Raw genomic sequence first — 14,785 nt, forward strand, 5'->3', positions numbered from 1 at the left:
TCCTTAAATGCTCACTGGTTAACCAAGATCCCTCCTTTATATTTGAGTAACGTAGGCTAGTAGGCCTATGCCTATAGGAAGAGTTCTGGTGTGCTGGGACCCGGATCCAGGCGCCGTGGGGAGCGAGGTGGAGGGCACAGCCGCCGCTGACCCAGGCTGCGGTGTGACTCCGCGGGAACACAAGAGTGGCAATACCCAGAATGAAGGATGGGACTGCACCTAAATGTCCGTGCTTTCGCCTTACCCTTTCCCTTCCTAAACAGCATTGGGGAATGAAAGCACTTCTGAAAATTAAAGATCACATGGCCGGTAGGTTTTCCTATCTTGTTAGAGTCCTTATGTTTCCAGAAATGAAGGCTCCCAGTCGACCTACCGCAATGCATTTACTGCGCCCTCGGTGTGCGGAGCCCTGTCCTAGGAACATTGTGTGTATCCGTGTGGTTTGCAAGTAATAATAGCTGCGGGGCAGCCACGAGTTATGTGGCACGGTGGAAAGGATAAACGGGAGATGAGAAGATAAATCTAGGCGGATAACCGAATGTAGAGATGGCTCCGTTGTGGATTCTTGATGGTATGAGGGATACGGCACGGTCCCGTTGCACCCACCCTCAGTCCTCCCCGCTGCCTTGCACCTCAGCCCTGTGTCCAGTTGGTCGAAGCCCCTGATCCCACAGACAAGATCGTCCTGCCCCCAGCCAGGCAGTCAAGTTCACTCAAGGTGCGTCTCAAAGCTGTTGCCAGGGTCTTAAATCCTGGCGGAGAGCCACGTGCGCGGGACTGCGAGTCAGAAGTGCCCGCCCCCCATCCCTGCTGCTGCCCACGAGCCTGAAGACTTAGGCGACCGCAGTGGAAGGCACATCTGACCTCTTGGTCCTGGTTCCCACCCGCCCACCTAGGTTCGCAGTTATCTTTCTTTCTCGGTGCAGACCACAAACCCGAAACCGCTTGTTTTGTTCTTTGCTGGGACCAAGAACAGCACTGCTTGACTCTGTATCTTTTCCCTGGCAGGCAGGTGGAGGGGGACGCGCCACACCTCCACCCCGTCCCCAGTTGGGCACTAATCCACTCATGTTAACTTGTAGGCAGAGCATCTGCCACTTTCATCTTGAAAAAGAAAGCATCAGAGGTTCAGATCCCCGAACCTGTCAATAGTGAGGTCCACCGCGGCAGATTCGCTCTCAGTCGCTCTCAGGACAACCTCCTCCCTCCCATCCCACACAGAGGGAATTCACCCTCGGGGCCGCCCGGCCTCGCGCTCTCCCCCAGCCCGGCGGCGCGGGTGAAAAGGGACGCAAATGCCCCCCGCAGACAAGCCCTGGGGTGCCCGCGGCTCTCAGGGTGCGCAGCGGGAGCCGGCAAAGCCGGCAGTCCCTCCCCTGGGCTGCGCCTCGCAGGTGGGTGAACGGTGGGTTGAGGAAGGAGTGAGAGTGGCGCCCGCGCGACCGGTCGCCGCGAAGAAAGTCCCGGAGACCGTGACCCCCGCGCGAGGGGGAGGCGGGGCCGGTGCGCAGGAAAATACCGAGATGGGACCGCTTAACAACCCCGCGCAAGGCCACCCCCTTGTGTTTCGCAGCCCGCGAGGTCCCCGAGAGCGGCCGGAGGACCCCAAAGGCTGCGCTGCGTCTCCCCGACCCCTGGGCGCCGCAGCGTCGCCCCTCGTGGGTGGGCTTCGCGTTCCCTCCCGGGTTTCCAAGCTACCACGTGACTTCCACGAAGTGCCGGGGCCCAGCGGAAAGCCGCCGCAGGGGTGGGATTTGGGACCCCGAGGTGCGGCGAGAGGGCGGGGAGAGGAGGAAACGGGGCGGGGGTGGGAGCGGGAGGGGCGGGCAGACTCCGCGACGCGCAGGCCAGCGGCCCGGGCCGGGGGCGGGGAAACCCTGGCGGCGCGCGGCGGCCGCACGCGCCGGGAGAGCGGGAAGCCCGAGGGGGCGGGGCGGAGGGCGGCGGCCGGCAGGTGCGGGGGCGCGCGGATGCGGGCGGCCAGAGAGTGCCGCTAGGCAGCGCCCCGCGTGCAGGGGGCGGCGGGCCGCGCGGCCGCTCCTCCGCGAGGCTGCGGGGCGGGGCGGGCCGGAGGAGCGCCCGGCATGTCGCAAGTGCTCCCGGCGGCCGGCAGCGTCCTGCAGAGGAGCGTCTCGGCGCCCGGGAACCAGCCGCAGCCGCAGGTAGTTGAAGGAGGCTCAGGGAGGTCCGCGGGCCTGCGGGGATGGGGGCGCCGAGGGGCACGCGGAGGTGGGTGGGTCTGGGGTTCTGGAGTGGTGACCGCTGAGTGTCGGGGTGGAAGGCACTGCGGGAGCCAGCGACCGGCAGGAGTGGGGGCGTGGGGTGGGTCCAGGGCCCCCCGGCGTGCGCCTCTGTCCGGCGGTCCTCCGCTCACGCACGGTGCCCGCGGCGTCCGGAATGGTGACCCGTCTCTTGTGGCCCGGGAAGCGGAGAGACTGGAGGGCGCGGGGACCCAGGCACGGCCCACGTTTCCCCGCACGTGGGATCCGCGCTGTCCCGGTGTCGCCATCCTTGCGCTGGCGCCCGCTGCCACCCCACCGCCGGCGCGCGTGGCCCTTCCCGGGCGCCAGGGTGCGCAGAGGGGAAATTCAGCCCGAAGGGGCAGCTCGTGTCCAGGCACTTCCAACATCTACGGTCCGAATGGGGAACTCAAGACCCGTGCCTGAGGGTGCGGGGTGGGGGCCCGCGGTGGGCGGACTCCAGCCCCAGCGCTGGTGGAAACCCCTCGGCCCCCATCCAGTCCTCTGTGCTGTCCTGGGCCACATTTACAACTGTGTACTTAGGAATCTGAGACGAGGTTGCCCGCGGGGATGGCCATCAGAGAACTTCCCACTCATTGGTATGCTCCCCTTCCCAATTTGATGCCTGGTACACGGTGTCATCAGGTGGCTCTCAAGAGGACCTCGGTTTTACCACACGCACGCTGAGTAGCCTCGGGCATTTTGCTTAACATCTTCGAGCCTCAGTTCCCCCCCCCCCCGTAAAATGAATATAATAATAACCTCTCGTGATTTTTATGAGGATTAATTAAGATATGGTTAATAGGGGCGCCTGGGTGGCGCAGTCGGTTAAGCGTCCGACTTCAGCCAGGTCACGATCTCGCGGTTCGTGAGTTCGAGCCCCGCGTCGGGCTCTGGGCTGATGGCTCAGAGCCTGGAGCCTGTTTCCGATTCTGTGTCTCCCTCTCTCTCTGCCCCTCCCCCGTTCATGCTCTGTCTCTCTCTGTCCCAAAAATAAATAAACGTTGAAAAAAAAAAATTAAAAAAAAAAAAAAAAAGATATGGTTAATAGTTGATGGCTGTCTCAACACTTTGCTCTCCTTTCTGTTTTGATTAAATGTTACTGCTGGGTTGTCAGGTGTGAGCATATGGATAGGTATAGAGTGTCCCCTCCCAGAGGGCAGGACACAGGCTGCTTCCCTGTGCCCTGTGACTTTTTGATTGCGGACAAAAAGGCGTGATTTGGTGACAAGCACTATGGGGAATTCAAAAATAGCAGCGACCTCTACAGAGGTTGCTGAGGGCGTACCATGTGCTGGGAGCTTTAGGATAAAATCTCATTTTGTCCTATGCTCGTTCCAGGCGTTAGGCTGTTAGAATGATTGCTGCAGTGATTACCCATCAGTTGTTCAGGGCATGTCTCTCTAGTGCCTAAAACAGTGCCTGGCACATGGCAGGTACTCATTTAATACTTAGTGAAACAATGAATGACTCACACTTACAATAAATGAGAAAACTGAACATTCAGAGAATGTAAGCCCTTTCCCCCAGGCTATAATGACAGCAAGAGACAAAACCAGGAGCCACGTATTTCTAAGCTGAAAGTCTGTCCTGTACACCACATTTTGCCCATGTGGTGTTCTGGTTATGTTTACCAAGACTTCTTTGCCTCTAAAAAACTATGCTTTGACCCCTTGTGCCTGTTCCCTTAAGCACTACCTTCAGACCGCGTCCATTTGTTATTTATGTGTGCTGTTTGTGTCCTTCTGTAGACTTAGATTCTTCCATATACTGGAAATTCTTTACCCACTGGAACTTGGGGGGAAACATATGTCTCTCATATTGGAATACAAGACCATATAAAATGATAACTGCAGTTACCCATTATTTTATATTAATGTTTGCTTCCCAATAATATTAATAATTGAGTAGCTTTCCTGTGTTTGTATCCTACTAACTAACCTCTTAGCTTTTAAACTGTTTAAAGGTAGCATACTCCCCCCCCCCCCCCCGCTCCCCCCGCTTGGTACCTTCTCACAGGGTTCTGGAAGGCAAAGAGTCTCTACTTCTCCATGTTTTTTGTATAACTGAGATGTTTTTACCTTGGTAGGTGCATTTTGTGAGCCTGCCTGTTTCAGGATAACTCTTAAAGGATTTGACTCGGTTTGGTTAAATCTCATACAGAGCGCTAAGAGCTCTCAAGACACATCATCAGTCTGCTTTCTGATTCACTCTGACCCGTGGAACAAAATGGCCATCAAGCATTGTTCAAATGAGCATATTGTCTGTGGTGTTTAAGATCATCTGGTGTGTTGGCAGAGTTGTGTGGTTGCAAGTAGTTACAAGCGTGATGTGATTTGCACGCATCGAAGTACCTGTTTGTGTGGTGGCGTCAGACCTCGCACGTGGCAGTTTCCAGACAGATGCCTTCTGCCTTTCCTGTCCTCAGATGGACAACGTTGACACCACACCTCTTCCAGGCACACACCCTGTGGGGTAGAGGTTTATGAACGTTGGTTTGGAGTCCAACAGACCTGAGTTCCACTTCCCACTTACCCGCTTACTAGCTGTTATACCTGGAGCAAGTTCCTTAACCTCTCTGAGTTTCTTATTCCTCGTCTGTTAAATGGCGGTCACACCACACATTTGTCAGGGTGGTCACGGGGGTTGGCAGCTAAGCTCAGCCACGGCACGCGGTGAGCAGCAGGTCCTCTGCTGTGACTGCAGGTAAAACGGGGAAGCTCCATGAGCCATGCAGAGGAAAGAGGCAAGGCTGAGGAGGGTGAGGCAAGGGGCCTGGACAGCGCACCTGACCAGACATTTCCCCCCAGAGTCCGGAGGACGATGACCGGAAGGTCCGAAGGAGAGAAAAAAACCGAGTTGCTGCTCAGAGAAGTCGGAAGAAGCAGACCCAGAAGGCTGACAAACTCCATGAGGTGAGCCTGTGATTGGGGCAGAGCCACATTAAGGCCACGGAGAGGAGCCACCTTCTGCCCTTGCCCTGTGGTGGCGGCCCCAAGGTCATGTCCTGGTCATCACCGATTTGGACACACAAGTCTAATTCCGCTGCGTCCTTCAGCCCAGTGTTCTGATTCTTCACTCGCCGACATCTTGCTTTCTCCCTCGTCCACTGGTTGTTCCTCACTCTCGATTTCTTTCATTATAAATCAAAACAAAATAAAACAAAACTTCCTCTTGATCCCAATTCCTTTTCAAGCTACCACCCCACTTCATTTCTTTCCTTCCTCACTTCCCTGCTCCTTAAAGAGAGACCTGCTCTCTCCACGCCTTCAGTTCTATTTATTCTCCAGTCCCATGTGATATTGTTTCTACTGCTCCCTCCCCACCCAAGGTACCTGCACGCATACACACACACACACACACACACACACACACACACACACACACACACACGCACCCTTCCTATGGAAGCTGCTCCCACTGAGGCCACTAGTGCCCTGGCACTGCCTGATCCAGAGGCCTGTTTCTAGTCTCATCAACCATGACCTTGCTGGAACATTTGACACCATTGACTCTGTCCTTTTTTTAAAATAGATTTTTAAATGTTTATTTTTGAGAGAGAGAAAGAGTGCACGCAAGCGGGGGAGGAACAGAGAGAGAGGGAGACACAGAATCCGAAGCTGGCTCCAGGCTCTGAGCTGACAGCAGACAGCCCGATGTGGGGCTCGAACCCATGAACCATGAGATCGTGACCTAAGCCGAAGTCAGATGCTTAGCCGACTGAGAGCCACCCAGGCTCCCTAACCCTTCCCTCCTTGAGACCTTCCTCAAAGTCTTTAGCTTCCAAAAGACCACACTTCCCACTTGACCCTCTTAACCACCTTTCTTCTCAGTTTCTTCACTACCTTTTCTCCCTCTGCCTGTTTTCTTAAATGTTGGTGTTGACTGGGCTTTCAGACTCTGCCCTTTTTCCTTCCCATCCTGGAAGATTTGATCTATTAATCTGTTCTCTCAGCATCAGCTCCCCACATTGATTGCTCCAGGCAAGACCTCAGTCGCAGGACCTCGACCCCATATCTCGAAAGTCTGCTTAGATGTCTCCAAGTGGGTCTGCTGTAGGCTGCTTGGATGCAACATGGCTGTGACAGTGTGTGTTCACCCTGAGACTCTCTTCTCACTGTCTTCAATTGCAGTTAATAGAGCTAACCACCTTTCTCATCACCCACATCAGGAACCTGGGACTTATCCTAAACTCTTCCATTGCTCTCCACTCTCTATCCCACATAATCTCATAGCCAGGATTGGGAACTGCCCCATATCAGGAACTGGCCTCGCAAGCATCCGAGGGCCTGTGCAAAGAATTGGTGACAGTTCTGAACTCTCGTCTATACACAGAGTTGGTGCAAGTAATTGGGGATTTTAGTTTAATGTTTCCCCGCCTGCTCTCTTGCCACAGCTTGTCTCCACAAGGCGAGTCTAGGGGCACTGACGGCATAGCTGACCGAGGTATATTGGGGGGGGGGGGAGGACAGCAATCTCTGGAAACCCTTTCACAGTGAACCGAGAACAGATTGAGGATGCACGTACTCCAGGGAGAGGTGACCCACTGGTATAAATTCACAGTGGGCATAAATGACACGTTAGACTCTTTCCCGGGAGCAGGAAGGCTGGGCCCTAAAAAGAGAGAGGGTCTTCAGATGAGGGTCAGGGAAGGTCCTTCCCAGCCTGTATTAATCCTGGAAACTTCCCCCAGAAGAGTTGGAATGTCCTTTGAGTGCTTTCTTCCTTCCCCTTTGCTGCCGAAGCAGTCTTGGGTCTAGCGTCGTGTTACCAGATAACCCCAGAGGGCACTTTCGGCTCAGTTAGTGCATGGTCCTGTGTTCAGACCACATGTGCCAGCCAAACAGCGAGGGTTCTTCCCCTCAAGAAGCTTCTCGTCCAAGCCAGGTGCATTCACTTAAGAAAACACTAGGGGACACTCTGTTGTAAGTCCCAAGTAACTATGTGTGTGGTTGTGAGTGAGCGACTTGGACAGGACCTTCCCCAAATATTTGTGAAGCTCTACCATGGCCAAGGCGTTGCTGCTGGGTCACAAGGAGAGGAGTAAGATCTCATTCCTGTTTTGGGAAGCATAGGAGTTTTCAAGGAAAGTAGCTCATTTCCGGTGGCCTCGGTAACAAATTATGACAAATTCGGTTGCCTTACCACAACACAGGTTTATTATCTTACAATTTTGGACGTCATCTGTCTGGAATGGGTCTCACGGGGCTCAAATCAAGGTGTCCAGAGGTGCTGTATTCTTTCCGGAGGCTGCAGGGAAGAATCCATTTCCTTGCCCTTGCTGGCTTCTAGAGGCTTCTGTGTTCTCTTGCTTGTGGTCCCTTCCACCTTCAAAGCCAGCACTGGCTAGTTAAGCTTCTTTCATGCTATATTACTCTGATACTGTTTCCATTGTCATCTGACTCATGACTTCTTCTTTCACTTATAAGGACCCTTATGATTACATTGGGTCCACCTGCATAATCCAGGATCATCTCCTCATGTTCAGATTCTTTTTGTTCTTAATGTTTATTTCTTTTGAGAGAGAGAGAGAGAGAGAGAGAGAGAGAGAGAGAGAGAGAAAGAGAGAGGGCGTATGTACGCATGAGTTGGGGAGGGGCAGAGAACAAGGGAGACAGAGAATCCCAAGCAGGCTCCATGCTGTCAATGTAGAGCCTGACGCAGGGTTTGAACTCATGAACTGTGAGATCATGACCTGAGCGGAAATCAAGAGTCGAATGCTTAACTGACTGAGCCACCCAGACGCCCCTCCCCAAGTTCAGATTCTTAATCACACCTCCAAAGTCCTTTTTGTCATGTAAGGTAACATGTTCACAGGCTCCAGGGGATGGATGTCGACCTCTTTGGGAGGCCCTTATACTGTGGAGGGCCTTTCTGTTCACCTAGCCTCTTCTGCTGTCCCTATACTGTGTCACATGACCAATTGTGCCAGGTGCTCTTTTGGGAAATGGGTATAACTGATGTGAAACCCAGCCCTTCCATGGGAGAGCACTCCCTTCTCTGTCTCTGTGGAGCCAAAGAGTAGTTCCGGTTTAAGTACCACTAGCAGATCACCTCATCAAGGACAGTCTTTCTGAGAAACACAGTGTCAAGGAGGCCAGGACAGTGGCTCCACCCATGCACAGATCCCCAAGCTGTAGCCCTTAACTTTACTGTCACTAGCTACACACAAGTGTTATTGGTCACAAGAGGGTGTGTGGGGGAGCAGGTGGCTGGCTCAGGAAAATGGAAATACATCCCAGTCTCACTGTAGAAGAGGAATGTCTTCTTTGGACCGAAGGGTAGCACATGAATTCTGTCTCCGCTGTTAATTCCTCCCATGGAGGGCAGCACAGCTGTGTGCAGGGGTCTATGTTCTGCAGGGCAAACATAGCAAAACAAAATAAAATAGAACAAGACAAGAAAACAAAAGTAAATATAGTAAAAAAAAAAAAGTACTTTTTTAAACTTTGAAAAAAGTCTACATATTGAGGGTGGGATATCTGGTTAAAAACTGCGGTAAAGAATAGCTTTGTTGTGCTCCGGTGAGTGAGCTGAGGGCAGAGCACCTAGCGGGCTGCTCTGGGTTGTGGCAGAAGAGCCCTTCAGGCCCCCTCGGGCTCCAGGCCACGTGAAGGACAGGAAAGTGAGAGCCGGACACGTTTCTCAGAAGCCTCTTCAAACCTGGGACCAGGCCCCTCTCTAGGAGACACTAAGGGGTGCAGAAAGCAGCACTTGGTAGCCGTGGCTGCCTGTCACTCCCTGGGGAGATTAGCCCATGAAGAGGGCTTTACTCGGTCCTTCCTCTGTCCCATACTGTGGGGTAGCATTGCTGCGTATCTCAAAGTCACTCGAGATCTTTATTTGCCTTTCTTGAATACCACGAAGGGGAGTATTTAGAGCTCGTCTAAAATTCCCACCTTTCTCTCCTGCCCACCTTGTTCACTCACTGGAGTCTCTTACCTCCAACACCTGAGAAACCTCCTCCAGTCCCAGCTCCCAGGAGCCTCTGGGCCACCTCCCACCTCTCCCGGCTCTCCGTCTGCAAAGCTGGAGGACAGTCCGTCAAGGCTGGGCCTCCCTGGAGGGCAGGGCTGGGAGAGCCGGAGCAGGCCATGCCAGGGACAGGCTCAAGTCACTCTTCAGTCTGAATTTTCCCCTCAGCGAGGTGGTTGCTGGAAGCCCGACTGTGGTGACGAGAAGCTGTTCCTAACGTGTGTCTGTGTGCCTCAGCGCTCACTGTGGCTTTTCAAATCATCTCGTCAAGGCGCTTACACCTCTCATGGGGATTTCAGCCTCTATTCATCTCTGAACATTAGGCACACGCCTGAGTCCACATTCACAAATAGGGACCCAAGTGAACGGTCCAGCTTTGTACGACGAGCCAAAAGTGTCTCAGAAGTGGGTCAGACTGGTTCGAGCCAGGCATCCGAAGGTGTAAGACTGAGAAAGAACGTTGAGTCAGAAAAGGAAGGCAGACGATGCCATCCTCAGGAACCCCAAATGTCACCAACTGACGGATTTCTTAGGCAATTTGGTTGTGGTCTGTGTTGCCACGGTTTTTTCAGATATTGCATATTCAAAGAGAATGCTTCATGTCAGTCCCTCCTTGGTTTAGAAACTGATGATGACACTAATTTGTACGGCCCTCCCTGATGACACTAACTTTCTTCTGGGAAGGAGATCAACCTAGGGCTTGGGAATAGGCTCATTGTAAAATCCTGAGCCCTCACAGCCCTTTACTGCCAGTAACCACCACGGGGAAATTTGGGGCCAGTCACTGCCAAGTGAAAGCACAATTGCTGTCCTTGCTTGAGGATTGCATTTGACCTTGAAATCAGGTTCCAAGTCTGCATGACCTTGGAAAAGTCACTGTGCCTCTCAGAGTTTCACTTTCCTCGCTTGTGAAATGGGGTCTGTGTGTGGCTGTGCCCTCCTGATGGCCTTTTCCTCCCCCTCATCTACTTCCTGCCTCTGTTTTCCTCTCTGGTTCCTGGTACCCACAGTAGCTTGTCAGTTGTTGTTTTTTTTTAATCCTGGACCCTGGATGCCCCCAGACAGCCCCTCGTTCCCCAGTCAACCTCTCTTAGATGCCCAGACCAGGGTTCCTCAGCCTTGGCACTACTGACATTTGGGGCTGGATACGTCCTTGTCTGGGGGCGTGCTGTCCTGGGCACTGTAGGCTGTCGAGTGGCACCCCTGGCCTCTACCCACTGGATGCAGTAGCGCCCTCTGGTCCAGTTGTGACAACCCAGCTGTCTCCAGACATGCCGCCTGTCCCCCGGGGACCACCGCGATTGCTCTGGTTGAGGATGGCTGCCTCAGACAGTCTCGTTTCTGAGGCAGAACTGGGATTTGCAGAGATTTCGCCGCCGGGAATGTTTAGGTCTCTGCTTTGCGACTGTGTCCTGCGAAACGCCAGGGAAGGCAGCGCAGTGACCTCCAACCCTCCTGCGCAAAAGTCTCGAAAGTCAGCAAGATTTGAGCTAAACTGATCTTTTGGAAATAACAAATGGGCTAATGTTCTTGCTTATTTTCACGTATGTCAAGTCCAAGTACTTTCTTCTCCATGTAAAGTGGGTGTTACTCTTTCCCCTTTGTTCTCTGCATTCTCATACCTCCTCTCCACCTGCTCAATATTTATTTATTGATTTATTAAATATTTATTTATTTATTAATTTATGAGTAACACCCACTTTTATTCTTCTTGAGCTGGCCTCACCTGGAGATCTTGACTTCTTCTCTTTTTATTCTCTCAGCTCCATGAAAGTCCCTCAGCAGGTTTAGAAGTAAAAGTCAAATCCCAGAAGAGAAAGTCCCTGCAGAGAAGGCGGATGAGGGGGCTGCTGGGCTGGGGTTTAGAGGAGGCAGCTGTACCTTGGGAAGACTTTAGGCAGCATGGCCCTTCATGGCTTCTGGAGCTAAAACTCAGAAGCTCACAGCGTCCTGCCACAATACAAAAGGACACTTTGGAATGTTCTCCCACAGCAAGTGATCTTCCTATGTTTTGGAATCTAGTTAAAACGTTAGCTCATTAGGGGCGCCTGGGTGGCTCAGTCGGTTGAGCGTCTGACTTCGGCTCAGGTCATGTTCTCACTGTTCATGAGTTCAAGCCCCGCATCCGGCTCTGTGCTGACAGCTCAGAGCTTGGAGCCTGCTTCAGATTCTGTGTCTCCCTCTCTCTCTGCCCCTCCTCCTCTCACACTCTGTCTCTCTCTCTCTCTCTCAAAACTAAACATTAAAAAAATTCTTTTAAATGTTAGCTCATTGGAACCATTCACATCTATTCTCCATTTTATTTGGAGGTGAAGAGCATTTCCAGTTGCAGGGTGGAGCACGTGAGCGTGTATGTGTGTGTGTGTGTGTGTGTGTGTGCGTGCATGTGTGTGCATGTGTGCATGCGTGCATCTGTGCTGCATGTGCATGCGTGCGTGTGCGTGCACATGTGTGCCTGTGTGCACGTGTGTACGTGTGCCTCACAGAGCTGCAGCCAGTCACCCTGCTGCTGCAGGCAGGCTTCCCACGATGACTGTCCTGTCTTCCCTCCCCTTGCCCACAGAGGGCTTGTTGCTGCTTTGTAGACTGAATTCAGGCTCCAGGACTAGAGTTTGTCAGAGGCCAGAGGGGAGCTGACAGGCATGGAGGAGGGCTGAGGGCAGAATGGGGCCCGTGCGCTAGTGAAACCAGACTGACCCAGGATAACCTGTGAGAGGAAGGGGTGCAGCTGGTGGCCTTGGAGAGTATTCCAGACTATCCTGAGGGCTTGCCTGGGGAAGGCTCAGATGGCCTCTGTGTGTGCAGCCCCTCTGGCACCTAGAGGGGGGAAGGAAGCAGGTGAGAGAAGGAGGCAGAGGACTGGGGCTGAGTCGTCACTGGGCACTGTGGCCCATCAGGTGGGGCTACCGCAGAGGGTAGCAGAGGCTCTTACATTTCTGATCTTTGGGGAGAGACCTTATTTAGTATAAGTAAGATTGAATATGATACAAAATTGAATAGAACACATAATAATGAGGGATGTGGTTCCATTAGGTGCTGTGCTCAGGGAAGCCTTCCTGGAGGTGTTAGGCTTGAGCTGGGCCCACACAGAAGAGGAGGTAGGTAGTCTAGTCGAGGAGAACAGCATTAGCAAAGGGGCAGAGTTGAGAATTTGTGTGTGCTTTAGGGAACTGTAAGAAGAACAGACATTTTTAGTGACATTTTAAAAAAGTTACTAGTACAAGAAGAGATGTGATGGTTGGGAAGGTTGGGTCCCCACCCCGGGAAATGCATGGTAAACAACATTGCAGCAAGATTTAAATAAGATTGTCAACTTTGAGATGGTCTCTACTGGCATGCCCTAGGGCTCTACCATTGGTTGAGAATTATACTATAGAACATACTAATGACTTGGATGGAGATAAGGAAGACCTGCTCATCAAGCTAATGGACAGCTTATAGCTGTGTGGCATCGTGATCCCTGAGCTGACACGTTAAGATTCAGAAAGACTTTGCTAACCTGGAAGATGCCAAGTGAACAGGGTGAAAGTCAGGAGAAGTGGATATAGAGCCCACACCTTTCATCTCCAGAACACCAGTCATCATCCAGATGTAGACAGAGGAGCAGTAGATGCAGACAAAGCCTGCACCTCTCCGCAAACTCAGGGAGAATCCCCAGAGTGAGGGGGCTGCAGGCTTGGGCCCAGCCCCAGGGTGGGCCACCTCCAAGCATCTGCCCTCTGCATGGGCAGGCCACCTGCAGAATCATGTACTGTTTTGGGTATGGCGTTTTTCTCCGAGATCCTGGCAAATTGCAGTGTGTGTTGGGATGACCTCCAGGAGGGCAGAAGGACCAGAAGCCCTAAAACCCAAGGAGCTCAGGGGACCTGAGACAGTTGAGCTGAGAGAATACCTAAGGGGAAGTGGTATGGGGCTGTCTCCTAATATTTCAAGAACTGTGATGTTGAAAAAGTATTGAATTTACTCTGTGTGGTTCCATAAGGTGGAACCAAGCCCAATAGGTGGGTCTGAAGGAGAGAGAGAGATTTTGGATCGGCACAAAGACGAGCTTTCTAATAGACCAGCGTGGAAATGGCAGGGACTGCCCTTTGAAGAAGAGAAGGCCCAGCACAAGTTGCATGTCCGGTTTCTGCATTGTGTGGGTTGGGCTGAGGGGTCTCTAGACCCCCCTCCAGGTCTAAGCCTCTGCAAACTCTGGTATAATGGAAACTTAACAGTGTTGGGGCGAAACCAAGGCAAGGGGTATTTTTATTCATTTACTCATGCAGCCAGCAAACATCTGTTATGTTCCAGGCACTGTTCCAGGTGCTGGGGCCACAGCAGTGACCACAACAGAGATCTTGAGAAGGCAACTCAGCAGTTGGGGGAGGAGAGGCTGGCTGCAATGGGGACCCTGAGGGAACTTTTAGGAGTGATGGAAACGTTCTCTCGACCAACGTTTAATTTGCCAAAACTCATTGAATTATATACATCCTTACAACAGGTGTGTGTTATTTGATATAAATCATATCTCCATAAAGCTGATTCAAAAAGCAAAGCCCCACCCTCACCAACCTTGCATCCTGGTGGGAGGAGAGAAACGTGAAGCTAACAAGGAACCACTAAGAGCGGTGGAAGGGGGCTCAGTTAGCGAGGAAGCGTTCCTGGGGAAGAGCGAAGCATCAAGCGAAGGGAGTGTGCTCGCAGAAACCATTTTCCCCGTTCTCCTTGTCTGTGCAGGAGTATGAGTGCCTGGAGCAGGAGAACACTGTGCTGCGGAGAGAGATCGGGAAGCTGACCGCGGAGCTGCAGCAGCTGAGCGAGGCCCTGAAGGAGCACGAGAAGATGTGCCCACTGCTGCTGTGCCCCATGAACTTTGTGCCGGTGCCGCGGCCGGACCCCGTGGCCGGCTGCCTGCCCCGATGAAGCCCGAGGATCCTCCTCCTCTGCTGAAGGAGGAGCCTTGGTCATTTTCACACCTGGCAGGAGGGTTCCCTCCGCATCTGTGTACAGGGGGGCCTGTGGCCGGGTCCCCTTCTCGGAGCTCCTGGCCGCGTCCTCAGCAGATGGCTCAGCATGACGCTCCCGCCGGCACCTCTCAAAGCCTTGAACCGATCCAGGCAGGGAGGCCACCCTCAGGAGTCACCTCGAATCCACTTTGGCAGCTAATAAGTTCCGTGTTGTGCAGAATCATTGCCTGTAGATTTTGGATAATAAAGATGGTTATGACATCTTTTGCTAACTTCTTGGAATTTAGAAATATAATAGGTTTCCTCGTCCTGGAGAGGTCATCTTCTGTCTCCTCACACGGTTTTGTGGCTCCTGGGTCTTGCTTTCCCCTCCTGGTCATCTTCCCCATGGCCATATCTGTGCTCGCTGCAGGAGACAGCTGTGGAGGCCTGGAACTTGCTGGCCACCCCACCGGGGTGATGTCGAGGTAGTCATGCTGGGTGTGACCCCTGCCTGCTTTGGGTAGCTCTCCATCTTGGTCAGCACCCAACCCCTGCTGGACTGTCAAGGCAGATTTTCTCTTCCAGGCCCTGGAAGCTTTCGTGACTGCTCTGGACACTCCTGGGTCACCTCCCTGTTCC

At 53.0% G+C, this 14,785-nt stretch overlaps 1 protein-coding gene across 1 annotated transcript; it reads left to right on the forward strand.

Annotated features, from left to right (window-relative positions):
• The first annotated feature begins 1,956 nt into the window (after nt 1-1,956).
• Nucleotides 1,957-14,419, forward strand: BATF3 (basic leucine zipper ATF-like transcription factor 3). Its single transcript, XM_047840774.1, has 3 exons — nt 1,957-2,162; nt 5,051-5,155; nt 13,935-14,419. The coding sequence occupies exons 1-3, from the start codon at nt 2,085-2,087 to the stop codon at nt 14,118-14,120; spliced, it is 369 nt and encodes a 122-aa protein (XP_047696730.1). The 5' UTR covers nt 1,957-2,084; the 3' UTR covers nt 14,121-14,419.
• The last annotated feature ends 366 nt before the right edge of the window (nt 14,420-14,785 follow it).

This window comes from Prionailurus viverrinus, chromosome F1 (genome assembly GCF_022837055.1).
Source record: "Prionailurus viverrinus isolate Anna chromosome F1, UM_Priviv_1.0, whole genome shotgun sequence".
Taxonomy (NCBI): Eukaryota; Metazoa; Chordata; class Mammalia; order Carnivora; family Felidae; genus Prionailurus; species Prionailurus viverrinus.

Coding starts and splice junctions, on each gene's coding strand:
- BATF3 (XM_047840774.1), top strand. CDS start 2,085: ATGTCGCAAGTGCTCCCGGCGGCCGGCAGCGTCCTGCAGAGGAGCGTC. Junction 2,163..5,050: donor GGAACCAGCCGCAGCCGCAG/GTAGTTGAAGGA, acceptor ATTTCCCCCCAG/AGTCCGGAGGACGATGACCG. Junction 5,156..13,934: donor AGGCTGACAAACTCCATGAG/GTGAGCCTGTGA, acceptor TTGTCTGTGCAG/GAGTATGAGTGCCTGGAGCA.